Source organism: Chiloscyllium punctatum, chromosome 45, assembly GCF_047496795.1.
Source record: "Chiloscyllium punctatum isolate Juve2018m chromosome 45, sChiPun1.3, whole genome shotgun sequence".
Classification (NCBI taxonomy): Eukaryota; Metazoa; Chordata; class Chondrichthyes; order Orectolobiformes; family Hemiscylliidae; genus Chiloscyllium; species Chiloscyllium punctatum.
The window spans coordinates 61,389,269-61,410,375 of record NC_092783.1 but is presented as its reverse complement, the minus strand read 5'-3'; the positions used below and the strand labels follow the sequence as shown (position 1 = coordinate 61,410,375).

General features: G+C 46.0%; 1 protein-coding gene across 1 annotated transcript in view; it reads right to left on the bottom strand.

The window, feature by feature from the left end:
• Positions 1–21,107, bottom strand: part of LOC140467489 (protein phosphatase 1H-like) — a 58,060-nt gene that overhangs the window by 12,749 nt on the left and 24,204 nt on the right. The window contains exons 2-6 of the mRNA XM_072563903.1: positions 11,581–11,710; positions 9,684–10,010; positions 4,490–4,602; positions 3,580–3,664; positions 1,818–1,936 (exon numbers count right to left, since the gene is read on the bottom strand). Coding sequence (XP_072420004.1) covers positions 1,818–1,936; positions 3,580–3,664; positions 4,490–4,602; positions 9,684–10,010; positions 11,581–11,710 — 774 coding nt within the window. The remainder of the gene's footprint in view (positions 1–1,817; positions 1,937–3,579; positions 3,665–4,489; positions 4,603–9,683; positions 10,011–11,580; positions 11,711–21,107) is intronic.

The following is a 21,107-nucleotide window of genomic DNA, read 5'->3' as shown; positions in this document are numbered from 1 at the left end:
AATAACGAGTATAATCCCCTTCCCACCCCTCTGCTCTTCCCCACAGCCTTTCAAATGTTCCTTTAAATACTTTACTAATTCACTTTTGAAATTTGTGACTGAATCTGTTTCCTGGTGCATTCAGACGCCATGTCATAAATCACAACAATTCACTGAAAATTACTCCAGCCGCTTATGTTTTCTTCCAACAATTATTCTAAATCGGTGACATCCTGCTAGAGGAAAATCATGAGACATGGACATCTCTGGCTGGGCCCAGCTTTTACTGCCCGTCCCTATTTGCCCCTTGAGAAGGTGGGGGTGAGCTGCCTTCTTGAACTGCTGCAGTCCACCAGCGTGGGTTGACCCACAATGCCCCTTGAGAGGGGATTCCAGGATGTTGACTCAGCGACACTGAAGGACGGTCATTTTTTTAAAAAACTCATTCACCGGATCTTGGCCAGCAATTATTGCCCATCCATAATTGCCCATGTGATAATTAGGAATTAACCCCATTGCTATGGGTCTGGAGTCACATCTAGGCCAGACCAGGTAAAGATGGCAGTTTCCTTCCCTAAAGGGCATTAATGAACCAGATGGGCTTTTCCCAACCATTGACAATAGATTCATGATCATCAATTGACTCTTAATTCTAAATTTTTATTGAATTTAAATTCTACCATCTGCCATGGCTGGATCTGGAAACAGGTCCCCAGAACTTTCCTGGGTCTCTGGATTAACAGTCCAGTGATAATACCACTAGACCATCGCCTCCCCGTTAGGCTGATGAGTGCTTCGGATGGGATTGGATTACTTTGGCTAAATCTCTGATTAATTTTTGAACATTCCTGTCAAATCTCCGCTGCTCTAAGTGTAAAGACCCTGCAGTTCCGGTCTCTCCACGTTCTCTGAAGTCCCTCTTCCCAGGCACCATCCTGGGAAATCTCCACAACTCTCTCCAAGGCACTGACATCCTTCCAAAAGGGTAGTTCCCAAACCCAGCTCTAACTTGTGGTTTATGAGGTTTTAGAGTGAGCTTCTCATTGCTATTACCTCAAGGCAGTTTGAGCAAAATGAGAGGGTGGGAGGCACTGAGTGCTTTTCCAGCTTCATCATCGCCCCGAAGGACAGTGTCTGTGATAGCAGGATGTGGCCATCACTAGCCAGGTCAGAAGGGCTAGAATGCAGGAGCAGGGATGTCCTGCTGAGGCTGTATAAAATTCTGCTCAGACTGCATTTGGAACATTGTGGTCAGTTTTGGGCACTGTATCCAAGGAAGAATGTGCTGGGTCCACGTGAGGTTTATGAAAATGATCCCAGGGATGATGGGCTTGTCATATGGGGGCTCTGGGCCTGTACTCAATGGAGTTTAGAAGGATATGGGGGATCTCACTGAATCTTACACAATATTGAAAGGCCTGGAAAAAGTGAAGATGGAAGAGATGTTTCCACCACCTGTAGTTTTGTCACTGTCCCCTCCCCCACCCCCAGATGGTCTCTCTGCCCTTCCCCCATCCCCATGATGGTCCCTCTCTCTGACCCCATCCCCCCCAGTGATCTCTCTGCCCCTTCCCCCACCCCCATGGTGGTCCCTCTCTCTGACCCCACCCCCCCCCAATGATCTCTCTGCCCCTTCCCCCACCCCCTGAAGGTCTCTCTCCCCCACCCCACACCCCTCCAATAGTCTCTCTGCCCCTTCTCCCACCCCCCGACGGTCCTGCTACCAGCCCATCCCTTCCCTGCTCAGCACGGTGTCAATTCTGACTGCTGTTCCCCAGCCCCTCACACCCTCCCCACGCCGCCCCATTACCCACTGTCCCTCGGAGGGAAGGTCTCACCAGCCGGTCATACTGTAATCCCGAAACAACATCCGGCGTCCAAGTTCACGGTGCTGGATTCTCCGGGGAAATTCCAAATGTGTAAACTCGTTTCCAAGGAGATGCGGCTGCAAATATCCCTAAGCAACAACAACAACAACAACAACTTATATTTTTGTAACCTTTTAATATAAGCAGACAGACAGTGCCTCACAGGAACAATGATCGAATCAAACAGTACAGAACAGAGAGAGAGAAAGACGTACAGAGGGAGAGAGATAGAGAGATAGAGAGAGAGAGAGAGAGAGAGAGAGAGAGAGAGAGAGACAGACAGACAGAGACAGAGACAGAGAGACAGACAGACAGAGACAGAGACAGAGACAGAGAGACAGACAGACAGAGACAGAGACAGAGACAGAGAGAGAAAGACAGACAGAGACAGAGACAGAGACAGAGAGACATACAGAGACAGAAAGAGGGAAAGATATACAGAGACAGAGAGAGAGACAGAGAGAGAGACAGAGAGAGAGACAGAGAGAGAGACAGAGAGAGAGACAGAGAGAGAGACAGAGAGAGAGACAGAGAGAGAGACAGAGAAAGACAGACAGAGAAAGACAGACAGAGAAAGACAGACAGAGAAAGACAGACAGAGACAGAGACAGAGACAGAGACAGAGAGACATACGGAGACAGAAAGAGGGAAAGACAGAAAGGGTGTCACACACCCACAAAGAGAGTGACACAGAGAGAAAAACACACACACACACACACACACACACAATAGCAGAGGTATGACTGTCCACGGTGCAGTGATGGCTATCAGATGGTTCACAGCCAGAGCCACGGACATGTGGGGATCTCTGATGGAGCTAGAGGAGGTGAGAGCGATGTTGAGAGATGATATCAGGATGGAATTTGGAAATGGTGAGCTTTATGATGGAGTTGGTAATTTAGTGGGACCACTATCGGTCCATGCTACGTGACTGCACACAGGTGACTGAAGCCCTCACATGGTCTACTGTAACAGGTAAATTGGAACAATCCTGAGGCCAATTCCTGGGCTCTGGTGAGCTGGCTGAATGGGAGGTGATTGCTGTTACATGGTTTGGTTTTTTTACAATACGGAAATGCTCCTGCTTGTTATCGGCTCACCCTCCACATGTAAATAAAAAACGTGCATTTATATAGCACTTTTCATGCCATCAGGATGTCCCAGAATACCTTATTGTCAGGGAAATACACAAGTGTGGTTATTGTTGTAATGTAGGAAAGGCAGCAGCCAATCTGTCTCCAGACAGCTCCCTCAAACACCAGGCATTCTCTCTTTGTGATGTTACTTGAGCAAATCTTGCCCAGAAAATCTGGAAGAATTCACTTGCTCTCCCTCAGCTGTGACGCTATTAACACACGAGTTGAGAGAGGAGAGGGATCACAATTTGCCAGCGTTTCTGTCAGTGCAGCACTCCCTCAGCACTGCCAGCCTCAATCTGTGCAGTCACAGCTCTGGAGTGAAACAGGAACCCACAATTTTCGGTGCCATGGAGTGAGAGAGAGTCTACACACAAGCAGAATTCTGGAGCACTATTCAACCTGAGAAGGCAGCACAGCAGCCTAATCCTGCAACCAGCCTTCACTCTTGCAGCTGGGATCATTGATCTGGGAGTTGGGAGTCGTGGTCAGTTCATCATCAAATTGGGAACAGCTACACATCTTGGAGATGGGGAAGGCAAAGGAGGAAAGGGAGAGATTGTAGAGAGAAAAAGAGGCATGAATCAGTTCCTTACTAAATACTGGAGTCTCTGTCGCTCTGATTCCGGGGTGAACTCATGAGAGAGCGGGATAATTTCACCATTGCGGATTAAGATGGCTCTGAAATTCAGACGAAAAGCAACAATTAGTTTAGACGTGACACAAGGCTGGAGTTAGCTGGTCAGGAGCTCGCTCACTTCCCAAAGAATCCCGACACTTGGAAACAGGGCTGCTCAGATACATGCAGTGGATCATGGGCAGTGGATCCCTCCCAGGAGAGTGGGATGTCCCTGATTCCATGGATGCCTCTTTCAGTGAGTGAGATCTCCCTGACTGAGTGGATCTCTCTTAGTGAGAGGGAAAGGCTGAGAGTGGGAAGGGGGGAGCAGGTGGGGAGACAGGGCTTAGGGGTGAGGGAGGGGGCTGTCAGAGAGGAGGTATGGAGGGGGGGGGAAACTGACTCAGACTCAATGGGGTCAGACTCAGGGTCAGCTCCAGGGCCAAAGGAACAGATTGGGAATATCAGATGCTCCCCCAACCCCGGGGTTGGGGGTTCAATTACTGGAGGACACAGGTACAAAGGGCAAGGGTCAGAGGGGGAGGAGTTTAAAAGAGATGTGCGAGGCAAGTTGTTCACACAAAGGAACATGCTGCCAGAGGAGGTGGGGGAAGCAGACACAATAGCAGCACTCAATGAGCATCTGGACACATACATGAATAGGAAGTGAATAGAGAGATACGGATCCTGTAAGTGAAGACAGTTTTAGTATGGAAGGGCAAAATGTGTCAACACAGGCTTGGAGGGCTGAAGGGCCACTTCCTGTACTGCATTGTTCCTTGTTCCCAGGATGTTATAACCCCATTGTCTGTCCCCAATCTCCAGTTCCATCTTCTACTCAGCATCGACACGTGATCCATTTCAATAAGGCCAGCAGGATTTCATACCTGCTGTCACCCGCATTGGCAATGTAGATTTTTCCCAGCAAGTACACGACAGCCAGAGCACAGCATCCCCCCTGTGAGCCATGTGCTTTCTGTTCTCTCTCTATCTGCTGATCCTGCAGAAACAAAACCCATACGTTAGACCACAGACTCGGACTCGTGTATACACACACAACCCCTTCGCAACAAACCCACTCCCCTCCCAACCCTAAAAATAAACCTTCGTTTCTCCTGAAGGTAGCCCACGGTAAAAACAGAATTATTAGGATATTGCTGGAGAAACTCAGCAGATCTGGTAGCATCTGTAGAGAGAGAAACAGAGTCTAGTGCGATGGGTTTTATACCCCAGAAAGGGGAGGAAAGTAGATGGGGAGAAGGAAGAAGAGGCAAGGTCAAGGATACATTACAAGGTGAGGGAGACTAAATGACAACCAGTCAAAGGGCATACAAAGAGTGGTTATTATTGTACTAAATCATCGCATCATAGAATAGAATCCCTGCAATGTGGATACAGGCCATTTGGCCCAACAGGTCCACACTGACCCTCCGAAGAGTAACCCATCCAGACCTATTCCCCTACCCTATTACTCTACATTTACCCCTAACTAATAAACCTAGCCTACACATCCCTGAACACTATGAGCAATATCCCGTGGCCAATCCACCCTGATCTGCATGTCTTTGGGTTGTGGGAGGGATCCAGAGCACCCAGAGGAAACCCACGCAGACACAGGGAGAATGTGCAAACTCCACCCATAGAAAGATGTATGTAAAGTGTACGAAAAGGTTTGTACCGTTGGTAACTTCTGTTCAGAGGTATCTTTGCCATTTTCACAACAACAAAATAAACCCCATCACTTCTGCATCTCTCTTCAGTTCTGAAGGAGCAGAGTCTGAGATTGGAGATGTTGCCAGTGTCTCTCTCCCTAGGCACCAGCCAGCTGAGCGTGTTTCCAGTATTTTCAGTTTTAATGCGCACTTCTCTGGGATCTTGATTTCACGTCAATCCAGCGTTTTGATGCAAAGTAAATTATATTTCGACCATGCCTCTCACACCCTCAGGCCCTTCCAAGGTGATGTGCAGCCAAAGAAGAATTTTCAATCCGAACGTAGGAAACGCAACCACACTGCACACAGCAAGATCCCACACACTGCCCAGAAAATGTCGCAGGATAAAGCACTAGCAGATAATGAGATGTCCCTTCAAGATGAGCATGCCTGAAGAGATAGGAACATAGGAACAGACCATTTAGCCCCTCAAGCCTGTTCCACCATTCAATGAGATCCTGGATGATCTGTGGCCTAACTCCACCCACCTGCCTTTGGTCCATATTCCTTCATACCTTCTGCTTATCAAATACAAATATAAGAGTCAAAATGAACAACTGATCCAGCATCTGCTGCCACTTGTGGAAGAGAGTTCCATACCTCTCCCACCCTGTGTGTGTAGAAGTGCTTCCTAACATCTCCCCTGAACAGTCTGGACCTAATTCTCAGACTATGATCCCGAGATCTAGAATCCCCAACCAGTGGAAATAATTTATCATTATCTATCCTGTTTTTTTCCCTTTTCTTTATTCATTCATGGGACATGGGTGTTACTGGTTGGGACCAGCATTTATTGCCCATCCCTAGTTGCCCCTTGAAAGGGTGGGGGTGAGCTGCCTTTTTGAACCGCTGCAGTCCATGTGCTGTAGGTACTTCCACAATGCCACTAGGGGAGAAAATTCCAGCATTTTGACCCAGCGATAGAGAAGGAACAATAATATATTTCTATGACCTGCTCTCGTAGCCATTGCATTTTTGTGGTGAGTCCAGTTAAGTTTCTGGTCAAATTGTATGCCCCCAGAATGGTGATATTTGAGGTTTTAGTGATGAGAACACCTTTGAAGGCCATGGGGCAGTGGTTAGATTGTGTCTTATTGGTGATGATCATAGCCTGGCATTTGTGTGGAATGAAAGTTACTTGCCGCTTGTCAGCCCAAGCCTGGATATTGTCCAGATCTTGATGTAGTTGAACATGCACTGCTTCAGTTTCTGAACAGTCATGAGCGGTGCTGAACATTGTGCATTCATCGGCGAACATTCTCACTTCTGACCTTATGATGGAGGGAAGGTGGTTGATGAAGCAGCTAAAGATGGTTGGGCCCAGGACACTACCCTGAGGAACTCCTGCAGAGATGTCCTGGAGCTGGGATGACTGCCCTCTAACAACCACAACCATCTTCCTGTGTGTCAGGTATGACTCCAACCAGCAGACAGTCCTCCCCCGGCCCCCATTGATTCCAGTTTTGCCCGGGCTCCTTGATCTCAGACTTGGTTAAATATGGCCTTGATGTTAAGGGCCGTCACTCTCACCTCACCTCTGGATTTCAGCTTTTGTCCACATTTGAACCAAGGCTGTAGTATCTCACAGGTGTAGATCTGATAACAGGGAGACCAACCATCAACCACCTTCAAAAGCACAAAAAAAGAACCGAACACTGTTCACTGAATGAAAACAGGCAAAGTGGACCAGGGCTGTGCTCAGGAAATTTGGAGAGAGGAAGAAAAACTCCCTCACACACCGCGTCTCGCAATCAGTTAGCTCAGGTGGCTGCACAGCTGATCTGCAATGCTGAGTGACACCAACTGCAAAGTTCAAGGACACTGTGAAGGCCTCATTTTCTCAATCTCACTTGTAAAGTGGTAACTGTCAGGCAAAAACGGTCACCAGTCGACTGTCTCTCTCTGTCTGTCTGTCTCTCATGAGAGAGACCAGCCTTGGGTCCTCTCAGACTATAGCAGCATTCACTAACAGTATGTCAGTACACCTTTAACAGACATGCTCACGATCTCTCGCTGCATCAAAGCATGAGACCTAAAGATAGGAAGATCTCTGATCCTACCTCAGATCACTTGAGGCCAAACACTGTACAAGAAGCTCTGTTGTAAACCTAGAGTTTAAAATTAGCCCAGAAACTAATTACCTGACAATATTTTGTTACAATGCATGCATGCTTGATTGATTCTTCAATATCATGACATCCATATGCCATTTCTAATGTTAGAAGAGGTAATGTAATCATAGAGATAGAAGATAGGGGCAGGAGTAGGCCATTCGGTCCTTTGAGGCTGCTCCACATTCAGTATGATCATGGCTGATGCTTCAACTCCGTCCCCATTCCCACTTCCTCCCTATACCCTTTAATCCCTTTAGCCATAAGAGCTCCCACATCAGGTAACACAATTTGTGGGAGGTAGATTGCAGCCAGGTGAAGTGAAGGGGATGTGGAGTCAGGAGATTGAAAGGCAGAAATGAAAGCATCACATACAAAGGTTAAGCGAAGGAAGTAAGGCTAACACACACACACAGACACACATACAGTCACACACAGACACAGACACAGACAGTCACACACACAGACAGACACACACACAGACACACACACACACAGACACACACACACACAGACACACACACACACAGACACACACACAGACAGACACACACAGACAGACACACACAGACAGACACACACAGACAATATACAGACATACAGACACACACAGACACACACACACAGACACACACACAGACACACACACAGACACACACACAGACACACACACAGACACACACACAGACACACACATACAGACACACACATACAGACAGACACATACAGACAGACACAGACACACATACAGACACATACAGACACACACACACATACACATACAGACACACACAGACACAGACACACATACAGACACAGACACACATACAGACACAGACACATACAGACAGACACAGACACACATACAGACACATACAGACACACACACACATACACATACAGACACACACAGACACAGACACACATACAGACACAGACACACATACAGACACAGACACATACAGATAGACACACACACACATACAGACAGACACACACACACATACAGACACACATACAGACAGACACACATACAGACACAGACACATACAGATAGACACACACACACATACACATACAGACACACACATACAATCAGACACAGACACACATACAGACACACACAGACACAGACACACATACAGACACAGACACACATACAGACACAGACACATACAGATAGACACACACACACACATACAGACAGACACAGACACAGACACAGACACAGACACAGACACACATACAGACACAGACACACATACAGACACAGACACACATACAGATAGACACACACACACATACAGACACACACATACAGACACACACATACAGACACACACATACAGACACACACAGACACACACAGACACAGACACACATACAGACACAGACACACATACAGACACAGACAGATAGACACACACACACACATACAGACAGACACAGACACACACATACAGACACAGACACACACACAGACACAGACACACATACAGACACAGACACACATACAGATAGACACACACACACATACACATACAGACACAGACACACACATACAGACACAGACACACACACAGACACAGACACACATACAGACACAGACACACATACAGATAGACACACACACACATACACACACACACACATACACATACAGACACACACATACAGACACACACAGACACAGACACACACAGACACAGACACACATACAGACACAGACACATACAGATAGACACACACACACACATACAGACAGACACAGACACACAGACACAGACACACATACAGACACAGACACACATACAGACACAGACACACATACAGATAGACACACACACAGATAGACACACACACACAGACACACACAGACACACACAGACACATACAGACACACATACAGACAGACACACATACAGACAGACACACATACAGATAGACACACACACACACACATACAGACACACACATACACACATACAGACACACACAGACACAGACACACATACAGATAGACACACACACATACAGATAGACACAGAGACAGACACAGACACACTCACACACTCACACACTCACACACTCACACACTCACACACTCACACACTCACACACTCACACACTCACACACTCACACACTCACACACTCACACACTCACATCAGTGAGGGCTAGTAAGTGTGAAAACACAGTAAAAAGTCTTAGTCCCCAGCACTGGCTGCAGAGGGAGTGAGATCCTACAGGAAAGCTCACCATCTGGCGAAAGGCGTTCTCGATTGCACCAATGATCAGATGCTCGTGGGATATTTCCTTCTCCAGCAAGAAGCGTGACTCGCTGTCGGTGGGAGGTTCCCAGTCCCCCTCGTGTGAGGGGCACTTTGCACCATTTCCCGTTACCCCTTTGGTGTGGCTGGTGAGGCAGATGGGAGGTGGTACATCACCATCTTGCAGGATGTCAACAAGGTCTTGCAGCTGCTCGCTGATGTGAAGGTGAAGCAGTCTGGCAGCCATCACAGCAGCGGCTGTCCCCGCGTGCCCATCAAACAGCGCCCAATAATGGAATTCAAGTCCATCCCTCTCCTTCAAATACAAAAGTGGAAAAGTGCTAACTTATTTTTCATGGTGATTTGCTAATCACGTTGTAACTTCCTTGGCATTTGACCTTCCACGCACAACGTTATCAGAACAGGTATCTGAATGCTTGTCACAGTTCTGCTTTTGGGAGCTTCCTGTGAGCAAATTGGTTGCTTTGTTTCCTACAATACAGTTGTGACTTCACTTCAAAAGTAACTTTTTGACTGTAAAATACAATGGGACATTGTAAGTTTGTTGAAACTATTACAGGAATTCCACTCTCTATTTATCTACTGCGTTAACTGAAATGGCATTATTAGAGTGGCTTTCACAACCTTCAGACTTCCCAAACCACTTTACAGCAACAAAATAATATTTCAAATGCAGTCACTGCTGTCACACAGAAAGCTCAGCAACCAAAACTAGAAATTGCTGGAGAAATTCAGTAGGTTTGGCAGTATTAATGGATAGAAAAAGCAGAGTTAGTGTTTCGAGTCCAGTGACTCTGTATTAGAAAATTCTGAAGGAGGGTCTTTGGACCCAAGACATTAACTCTGTTTTCTCTCATGGATGATGCCAGACCTACTGAGCTTTTCAAGCACATTTTTTTTTAAATTACTTACAGTGTGGAAACAGGCCCTTCGGCCCAACAAGTCCACACCGACCCTCCAAAGCACAACCCACCCATACCCCTACATTTACTCCTTTACCTAACACTACGGGGCAATTTAGCATGGCCAATTCACCTGACCTGCACACCTTTGGACTGTGGGAGGAAACCCACGCAGACATGGGGAGAATGTGCAAACTCCACATAGACAGTGGCCTGAGTCGGGAATTGAACCCGGGTCTCTGGCGCTGTGAGGCAGCAGTGCTAACCACTGTGTCACTGTGCCACCCACATTTCTGTTTGTGTTATAGATTTCCAGTATCTGTTGTTCTTTGTTTTATAAACACAGTGCCTAATAGGGGGAGGTGATGGTATTATCGCTGGAAATGTTAATCCAGAGACCCAGGGAATATTCAATGTGAATTCAATAAAGAATCTGGAACTAGGAGCATTCTTGAATTAACTGTAAGGAAAAAAACCCATCTGGTTCACTCATGTCCTTTAGGGAAGGAAACTGCCATCCTTACCTGGTCTGGCCTACATGTGACTACAGATCCACAGCAATGTGGTTAACTCTTAACTGCCCTCTGGGCAATTAGGGATGGGTAATAAATGCTGAACTACCCCTCATCCCGTGAATGGATTGTAACAAAAAAAAAAATCCTAACTGCAGACTCCCAAAATACAGCAAAGTGACAGAAACCAGGCCATTGTTTTTTTTCAGTATTGTTCCACGATGCTAGTTCTCCTGCTCTTCTTCAAAGTAGTGGCTTGGGATCTCTTAAATCCAGAAAGGCCCAAACCATTGTCTGAGTTTAACAGCTCATCCAAAAGACAGCACCTACAACAGTGATTGAACAATATGCTGGGGAAACAAAGGCAGGGTAGAGGGTCTTTCTGGATGGGGGAAGGCTGGACAGTGTTTAAACCCCCTCCCCGAATCATCTCAGGAACAGCATCACTCACCTTGTCCGTGCGCCTGTCACCTTTGACCACCTCGCCTGCTGTACTACTGTTCGGATTCCTCCTTTCCACCCACACTATTTCTCGGGCAGCTTGATCTTCATTGAAGACACTTTTCCCAGCGTTAATCACCCTTTTGGAACAAGGAAAGAAATTACAGCAAACTGCTAATCTGTAGACCCCTCAAAGCTGCCACCCAGGTTGTCAAGAGGACGTATGGTGTGTTGGCTTGCAATAGCAGGGGGATTGAGTTTAAGAGCCACAAGGTTATGCTGCAGCTCTATAAAGCCCTGGTTAGACCACACTTGGAATATTGTGATCAGTTCTGGTTGCCTCATTATCAGAAGCACGTAGGAGCTTTAGAGAGGGTGCAGAGGAGATTTACTAGGATGCTGCCTGGACTCGAGGGTGTGCCTTATGAAGAAAGATTGAGGGAGCTAAGGCTTTTTTTCATTGGAGTGAAGGAGGACGAGAGGTGACTTGAGAGAGGTGTCCAAAATGGTGAGAGGCGTAGATAGAGTGGGTAACCAGAGACTTTTTCCTAGGGCGGAAATGGCTATCACGAGGAGGAGGCATAATTTTAAGGTGATTGGCGGAAGGTTTAAGGGAGATGTCAGAGGTAGGTTATTTACACAGAGTGGTGGCTGCATGGAATACACATCCAACAATGGTGGTAGAGTCAGAGACATTAGGGACATTTAAGTGACTCTTGGATAGGCACATGGATGATAGTAAAATGAAGGGTATGTAGGTTAGTCTGATCTTAGAGTAGGATAAAAGGTCAGCACAACGTCATGGGCTGAAAGGCCTGGACTGTGCTGTACTGGTCTATGATCTAATGTGGCTGTGACAATCCCTGTCCTGCAAAAGGCAAAGGCAGATCCCAATCACGGAAAGTGCATATGGGGAAAAGCAGAAACTGGGACATGATCTAACTGAGTGACAGAAAAGGCAGGGTGGGGAAGTGGGGGGAGGCAATGGCCTCATGCTATTGTCGCTAGACTACTAATCCAGAAACTCTGCTCAAGCTCTGGGGACCCAGGTTCAAATCCTGCCGTGGTACACAGTGGAATTTGAATTTAATCAAAAAAAAATCTGGAATTAAGAATCTACTGATGACCATGTGGCAATTGCCAAGACAAACCCATCTGTTTCACACATGTCCTTCTTGGAAGGAAACTGCCATCCTTACCTGGTCTGGCCCTACACGTGACTCCAGACCCACAGTAATGGGGTTGATTCTCAATTGCCCTCTGAAACGGCCTAGCGATCCATTCAGTTGTATCAATCAATCCATAGTCTCAACAAAGTAATGAAAATGGACACAGCACCGGAGATTGAGGTCTGCAGCGGTTCCAGAAGGCAGCTCACCACCACCTTCTCAAGGGGCGACTAGGGACGGGCAATAAAGGCTGGTCCAACTGGTGACACTCATGTCCCACCCGTGAACAAATAAGACTTGAGGGGCTGAAAGGCCTCCTCTTGCTCCTCTGTATTTTGTGACACCATTCCGCAAGTTTCATCTTTGTCTGTCCATCTTTCTGGCCAAGTCACAGTTTCTGTCTACAGGGTTTGGGCGGGGATTAGGGGAGAATATCTCACTAAGTGAACCACCATCTTTCCTACATTATAAACAACACCTACATTCCAAAACAAGTTTGTTAGCTGTGAAGTACTATGGGGCAGCCTGAGGTACTGAATGGTGCTACATAAATGCAACCTCCTTTTGCCCCATGGGGAGTTGGTTACTCATTCACAGTAGATAGCACTAGGGGTTCCACAAGTAGCAGTTGCTAATGTGATCCCAGATGTCACACAAGCAAAGCAGACCTGAGCTGCTGATGGATTTTTACGGACAGCTATGTGAAGGAAGTGATATTTTATCTGGTATCCAGGTTAAAATTAGCAACAGACTAATGGCCATTTCCTGTTGTTACAATGAGCCCTGATTCATTGTAAAAGCTTCAGTCTTTCAGCATTGACACCAAGAGTGACACGTAAAATAAGCCACTTCTGAATCATCGGCTCTTACAGCATGAAAGGCCACTTGGTCCAGAATGCTTATGCTAGCCCTTTTAATCCAGTTAGCCCAATCCCTCTACTATTTCATCTGTTTCAACTAGCTACATGTTGCCATTGGGCTCAATTAGCTCAGATGACTAAAAGGCTGGTTTGTAATACAGCCTGACACTGACAGCATGAGGTTACCATGAAGGTCACACCTTCTCAATTTGCTCCTTACCTGAGGCATAAGAAACAGGAACAGGAGTAGGCTACTCCAGCCTGCTCCACAGTTCAATAGGATCATGTCTGATCACATTCCTCACACCCACTTTCCTCCTCCTTCCCCATAACCCTTAATTCCTCAACTCAGCCTTACATATACACAAGGACTCTGCCCCCACAGCTCTCTGTGGTAAGGAATCCCAAAGACTCTCAACCCTCTGGGAAGAAATTCCTCCTCATCTCAGCCTTAAATTGGTTCCCCTTCATTCTGAGACTATGCTTTCTGACTCTCGACTCTCCTGTGGAAGTAGAGCATCCTAGGGGTGGTGACCCTCAGGTTAGACCTCCCCCATAACCTCTCTCTAATGACAGAGAGTGGGATTATGGTGGATTTTGCTGTATTTATTTCCATTTAGAACGTTTTCACTGACTCTGCTCTGTCTGCATACCAGACAACCTATTCCAGACCGTCACATCTGACACTGCAAGAAAATGTCTCATTTCCACCTCTGGATCCTTTGTAAATTATCCTAAATCTCTCAGTTCTTGTTACTGACAGTAGAAGAAATTCCTACCTACCAACTCTATCAAATCCGTCACCTGCTCCCCTGACAGTGCAGCACTTCCCCACACTGCATTGTGACCCAGCCCAGATACTTGCGCTAACATCTCTGCAGTGGTCCTGGTAATCACCATCTTCTGTGTCAGAGGTAAGACTGAAATAGCAATAGAGGGAAACAGAAAAGGATAAGTAGAGATGGAGGGTGAAAAATGGTGGGGGAAATGCAGCAGAAAGACAGGAAATGAGATTAATGGAAAAAGGAAGAAGACAGACAAGCAAAATGGAAAGAAACAAAAACAAGACATACAAAATACACACGGCCAGTAAATACTGTCATTGCAAAGCATGCTGACAAAGCCTAACAAAGGAAATGGGTTGTGACCATTTAGTCTTTTCTAGTTCCTCTCTTTCCAAGCAGAAAGCTTCATCACTTGACTTTGTGGTTTTAAGAGCCAGTGATGATGAAGTTAGACATTTACTGCAGAATCTGGCACCCAGCCCTTGATGGAAGCTGTTATAACAAAAGAAATAACTTATGTTGGAACAGGGTAAACAATCGGTAACCTTTCTCTCCTGACAGAGTGCTACACAGCAGTGGGATGAACGAGGAATCTGAGACACACACACACACACAATCCAGCACTAAAACTAATTAGATTAGATTAGGTTTCCTACAGTGTGGAAACAGGCCCTTCAGCCCAACAAGTCCATGCCAACCCTCCGAAGAGCAACCCACCCAGACCCATTCCCCTCTGACTAATGCACCAAACACTATGGGCAATTTAGCACGGCCAATTCACCTAACCTGCACATCTTTGAGCTGTGGAAGGAAACCAGAGCACCTGGAGAAACCCCACGCAGACATGGGGAGAATGTGCAAACTCCACACAGACAGGGGATGAAACGTTTTCCCAGCTCGGCGAACAGAACCACAACAATGAGCACCCGAGCTACAAATCTTCTCCCAAACTTTCCACACAGACAGTTGCCTGAGGCTGGAATTGAAATCGTTTCCCTGGTGCTGTGAGGTAGCAGTGCTAACCACTGAGCCACCATGCCACCCTAAACAGACTAATTAACAGACTAATTAATTAATTTAGCTGGGATAATGGGGCAGTTATCAATTGTTTTTCCACACTGCCTCACAGAAACGAATGAAGTGTATTCAATAAAGGAAACCAGAAATCTTAGACTGATCAAGGGTCTGAGAGTCTACAATAAACAATCAGTTACAGTTTCGGTTGTATGAAGATAAGAACATACTTAAAATGGTACAGAGATGAAAAAGAACTTTTTTTAAACACCAAATTTATCATTCCTTCTGTTTAGTTACATTACCCAAATAAATCGTGACTAGATTTTTAACAATGTGTTATATGGTCAGTTGATTTCTGCTAGTTTGGGAAGATTCGAAGTATTTTATTTTTACTGTCCTTTGTTTTCATTTCATTTAGGATGTACGATCCCAGGGTACAGAAGGGTTACCTTTTGTGACAACATTACAACAATTTGCAATTATATAGCATCGTTAAGATAAAAAGTCAGAAGGCACACAACACCAGGTGATAGTCCAACAGGTTTATTTGAAATCACAAACTTTCAGAGGTTGCTCCTTCATCAGATGAAGTGCTCCGAAAGCTTGTGACTATAATCTGGTGTTGTGTGATTTCTGACTCTGTCCACCCCAGTCCAACACCAGCACCTCCACATCACGGTCTAAGGTAGGTGAAGCATCTTGGGATGGCTGCAAAAATGGAATAAGAAATTACCATTACAAAGGATGAAACATCAGGAGGTGATTGAAGAATGGTCTGGAATGTTTGGTTAAATTCTGGTTACTCTGTGCGTCTTTGAGGGTTGGTTAGCTCAGTTGGCTGGATGGGCAGTTAGAGTGATGCCACACCGGCTGAGATTATCATGAAGGCACTATTTTAAACCTCCCCTCCTATAACTGGAGGTATGGTGACCCTCAGATTAAACACCTCCAGTCCTCTCACTGCAACCAGGGAGCAGCCTGGTCAGACTATAACGACTTGGCCTTATGAGGAACTTGGACAGGATGGATCAAGAGCAGCTGTTTCTTTAGTTGAAGGGTCACTTACAAGGGGCTGTAATCTTAAAGTGAAAGGCAGGAGGTTTAGAGGGAATTTGAGAAAGTGTTTTTTTCACCCAAAGGGTGGTGGAGGGTTCTGGAATGAGGATTGTTGAGGCAAGAAACTTCCCAGCCTTTAAGGGGTACTTGGATGATTCACTTGAAATGTCATAACATTTAAGGCCACGGGTCAAATGCTGGAAATCGGGATGAGTTTAGATTTAGAGTAATTCTGATAAAGGTCACTGGACCCAAAATATTACTCTGCTTTCTCTACAAAGATCCTGTCGAGTTTCCCCAGATATTTCTGTTTTTGTTTCTGTTCTCCAGCAGCCACTGGTCTTTGTTTTCTTTTCAACTTACAGTAGTTTTTATCAGTGCAATCACAACGGGCCAAAGGGCATCTTCTCTATCGAATAATTCCATGCCCCCTCAGGTGAATACAAAACATCCCATGACACTATTGGGAAGAGCCACAAGGGAGTTACCCTGGTGTGTTGGCTAACATTTACTCATTAATCAACATCGATAAACCCAGAATCTGGTCATTATCACATTGCTGGTTGAGAGAGCTTCCTGGGAGCAAATTGGGCTGCTGCTTTTCTTCCATTAAAACTATGATATGTCAAAAAATTGGCCAAAAGACTCTGGAGATATCCTATGATCATTAAAGTGCTACCAAAATGCCAGTCTTTCCTTTCAGTGTTGCATGTGGCTTTGATAGGGTTAATACTGATTCAGTGCCACAAACAACACCCAGTGTGATGACATCACAAGAGTTGGCTTGAGGAGAGTAAGGAAGGAGTCACACTTAAGACCGGGTCCTCCAACCTAGGGGGCAGTGAACGTTCAGTCATGGAGTAGGATTGAGACACGGATCAATAGATTGGGTGGTACGGTGGCTCAGTGGTTAGCACTGCTGCCTCACAGCACCAGGAACCCATGTTCAATTCCAGCCTTGACTGACTGTCTGTGTGGAGTTTGCACATTCTCCCTCTGTCTGCGTGAGTTTCCGCTGGGTGCTCCGGTTTCCTCCCACAATCCAAAGATGTGTAGGTTAGGTGGACTGGCCATGCTAAATTGCCCGTAGTGTTCAGGGGTGTATAGGTTATGTGCATTAGTTAGGGGAATGGGTCTGGGTGAGTTAGTCCCTGGAAGGTCAGTGCGCACTTGTTGGACCAAATGGCCTACTTCCACACTCTAGGAATTCTATGATTTCCAATTATTGAACAGCGATAGGGCAGGAATATAGCGCTGTGGTAGACAAATAAGTTGGGAAATCGTATGGCATCGTAGGTTTGAGGAGCTGAATGGTCATCTCCTGTGTCTATATGAACTAGGAACAGGCCATTCGGCCCCTTTAGCGTGCTCCATTATTCGTGGCTATCTCATTTCGTTCTCAACTCTACTTTCCTGCATGCTCCCATAACCCTTCAACACATTACTAATTAAAATGCAACACCTCCTTCAAGTTTCTTAAAGCCCTGCTAGTTACCCACTCTGGGAAAGTGAATTCCACAGATTCGTGACCCTTCAAGAGAAGTCATTCTTCGTCAGTTTGGTTTTAGTATAAGGCGTGACAGATTTAAACAATGACCCCCTTGTTCTATGTGTAAGTAGTTGGAGGGATACAATAAATTACATGTTTACTAATACAAGAGGCTTTTCTAATTAAACTCAGAAGTAGTTATCCTCATCCACACCGGGCTACTGGAGAAACACAGGAGGTGGTCTTGGTGACAGCACAGCTGATATTCAGGAGGGTCACTAACCAATTTGTTAACTCAACCCAGGGGGAAATCACCCAGGGACTCAAAAAACAGCAAGCAACAGCCACTCGTTACGCAAATTAAAACATGTGACCAGTTTTGACTGAAAGTTACATAAAGAAATGGAAAATGAAGCATGTTCTGAAATTGGAAACTGAAACACAGAAGAATAAAAATAGGAAAATAGGGAAGTTCGCAGGCACCTGATTGTGTGTGTTTTTCTCTGTTCAGGATTCTGCGCAGTTATAAAGCACAACTTGTGTAATGGCTGCTCATAGGTCAGTCAGGATCAGAGTCAGCAAGATTGTGAATGAAGTAAAGAGATTCAGAATCCCCTCGCTGCAAAGTATTTTCACGTCTTCTTTGAGAGGCCAGAGGGAACATCCCATTTCCAAACGTCACCCCAGCTGACTGAAACCTCAGGTACCTACAGTGAGCAACGGTGATGCAGTGGGAAATGCCACTGGGCTAATAAAACCTGAAGCTCACACAAACAGTCTGGGAACTAAAACACAGAAACTGATCAGGGAGGTCCAGCAGTACGCCGAGTTTCTGCAGCAATTTCTGCTTCGGTTTCAGACTTCCAGTATCTGCAGTTCTTTGGTATTTTTATTGTTTAATGTTCCGGGAACAAGGGTTCAAATTCTGCCATGACAGATGTTGAAATTTAAATACAGTTCTTAAAAATCTGGAATTAAAATTAGCTGGGTTACTGGCAACCACTGCTAATTGGTATACAGAACGTGGGCCAAGTGCTGGATAATGGGATTAGAATCACAGATTCCCTGCAGTGTGGAAACAAGCCCTTCAGCCCAACAAGTCCACATCAACCCTCCGAAGAGTAACCCACCCAGACCCATTCTCCTATCCTATTACTCTACATTTACTAATACACCTAGCCTACACATCCCTAAACACTATGGACAATTTAGCATGGCCAATTCACCTAAACTGCATGTCTTTGGATTGTAGGAGGAAACCGGAGCACCCGGAGGAAACCCACGCAGACACGGGGAGAATGTGCAAACTCCACACAGACTGCCACCACATTCTGTATTCTAACAACAGTAGGGTAGAAACTGTTTCTAAACCGGCTGGTGCATGTGTTCAGGCTTCTGTACCTTCTCCCCGATGGTAGAGGTTGCAGAAAAACATTGCCGGGGGGGATGGATCTTTGAAAATGCTGGCGGCCTTTCCTTGACAGCGGGCCTGGTAGATGGATTCTATAGATGGGAGATTGGCCTTTGAGATTGTCTGGGCCGAGTTCACCACTCTCTGTAACCGTCTCTGATCTTGAATGGTACAGTTGCCATACCAGCCTAGTGATACATCCAGACAGAATGTTCTCGATGGCGCACCTATAAACGTTGGCAAATTTTCTCAGCTGCCTGAGGAAGAAGAGATGTTGTTGGGCCTTTGTAACCAGTGCGTCCACATGAAGAGTCCACGAAAGCTTGTTGTAGATGACCACTCCCAGGCGCTTGACACTCTACACTCGTTCCATCTCTGTGCTGTTAATGTGTAGGGGAGCATGAGTAACATTCCGCCGAAAGTCAATAAGTCCTTGGTTTCGCCGGCATTGAGAGCTAGGTGGTTCTCAGTGCACCATTTTCCAGGTCTTCCACCTCCCATCTGTAGTCTGTTTCGTTGCCATCTGAGATTCAACCAACTATGGTGGTGTCATCAGCAAACTTGGAAATGGCATTAGTCTGGTATTTGGTGACGCAGTCATGGGTACACAGTGAGTACAGTAGGAGGCTGAGTACACACCCCTGGGGGCCTCCAGTGTTGAGTGTTAGTAAGGATGAAATATTGTCCCCAGTCTTCACTGAGTGTGGCCTGTGGATCAGGAAACTGAGGATCCAGTCTTCTAATGCCTAACAGAAAAGGAAACCTTAGCCAGGTCTGGCCAACATGTGACTCCAGATCCATAGAATTTGGTTCATTCTTACCTGACCCCTGGACAATTAGGGATGGGCAATAAATTCTGGGCTAGCCACCAACTCCCACATCCCATGAAAAAAATGTTTTAAAAACCATCACACGCACCAAATCCCAACCACCCAATTACCCCTATGTTTGCTGAGCAATACTGCCTTCCAATCCCAATGTTCACAAGCAAGTTCCCTCCTAAAGATTCTCCCCTCCCCTTTAAAGTGGCTTCTTAAAACCTAGTCCTACATCATCTTAATCCTGCAGTAAAATGCTGGAAAGAGATGTCCCCTGGACAAATCCACCATGAAGTCCCAATCCTCTGAAAGAATCCATGATTATTGCTTGTTCCTTTCTCATCTGGTTGCAAACACCCACAAAGCCAGTGAGGAATCTTTCTCAACAGCTTCACTGCGGGTTTTATTGGATGTAACAGCAACTCGCACTGCAAAGAGATCCCACCTCTGGCACTGAGCCACACAACTCAGGATCCGAACCAGCCGTGCGTTAGAAGGAGCTTCCCAAAAGGAACTGCAGGCTTTACAGAGGCAATGCCACTGTTTATCGTCTGGGAACACAAAGGCACTGATGGAAAAGCAAGAAAGAAAGAAAAGGCCAATTTTCAGTGACAGTGTAACATTGGACCTAGGATCAAGAGAAGGCCATCTAGCACTCCAGAACACCAGCCACTCCACTGGCTCATACTTTTTCTCAGGGCAGTCTGCACCATTAACCAGACTCAATTGTTGATCAAAAATCTCCCTCCCTCAGCCTTGAATGAAATGTAAGGACCTATCCTGCACCACCTTCTTGGGAAGAGAATCTCAGGCTTGAATGACCCCCAAAGAGGGAAAAAAAATACTCCTTCTCTTGGCCTTAAAAGGGTGACCTTTTAATCTTAAGCCATGTTTGTTAGTTTTAGTTTACTCAGTAAGAGGAAACATCCTCC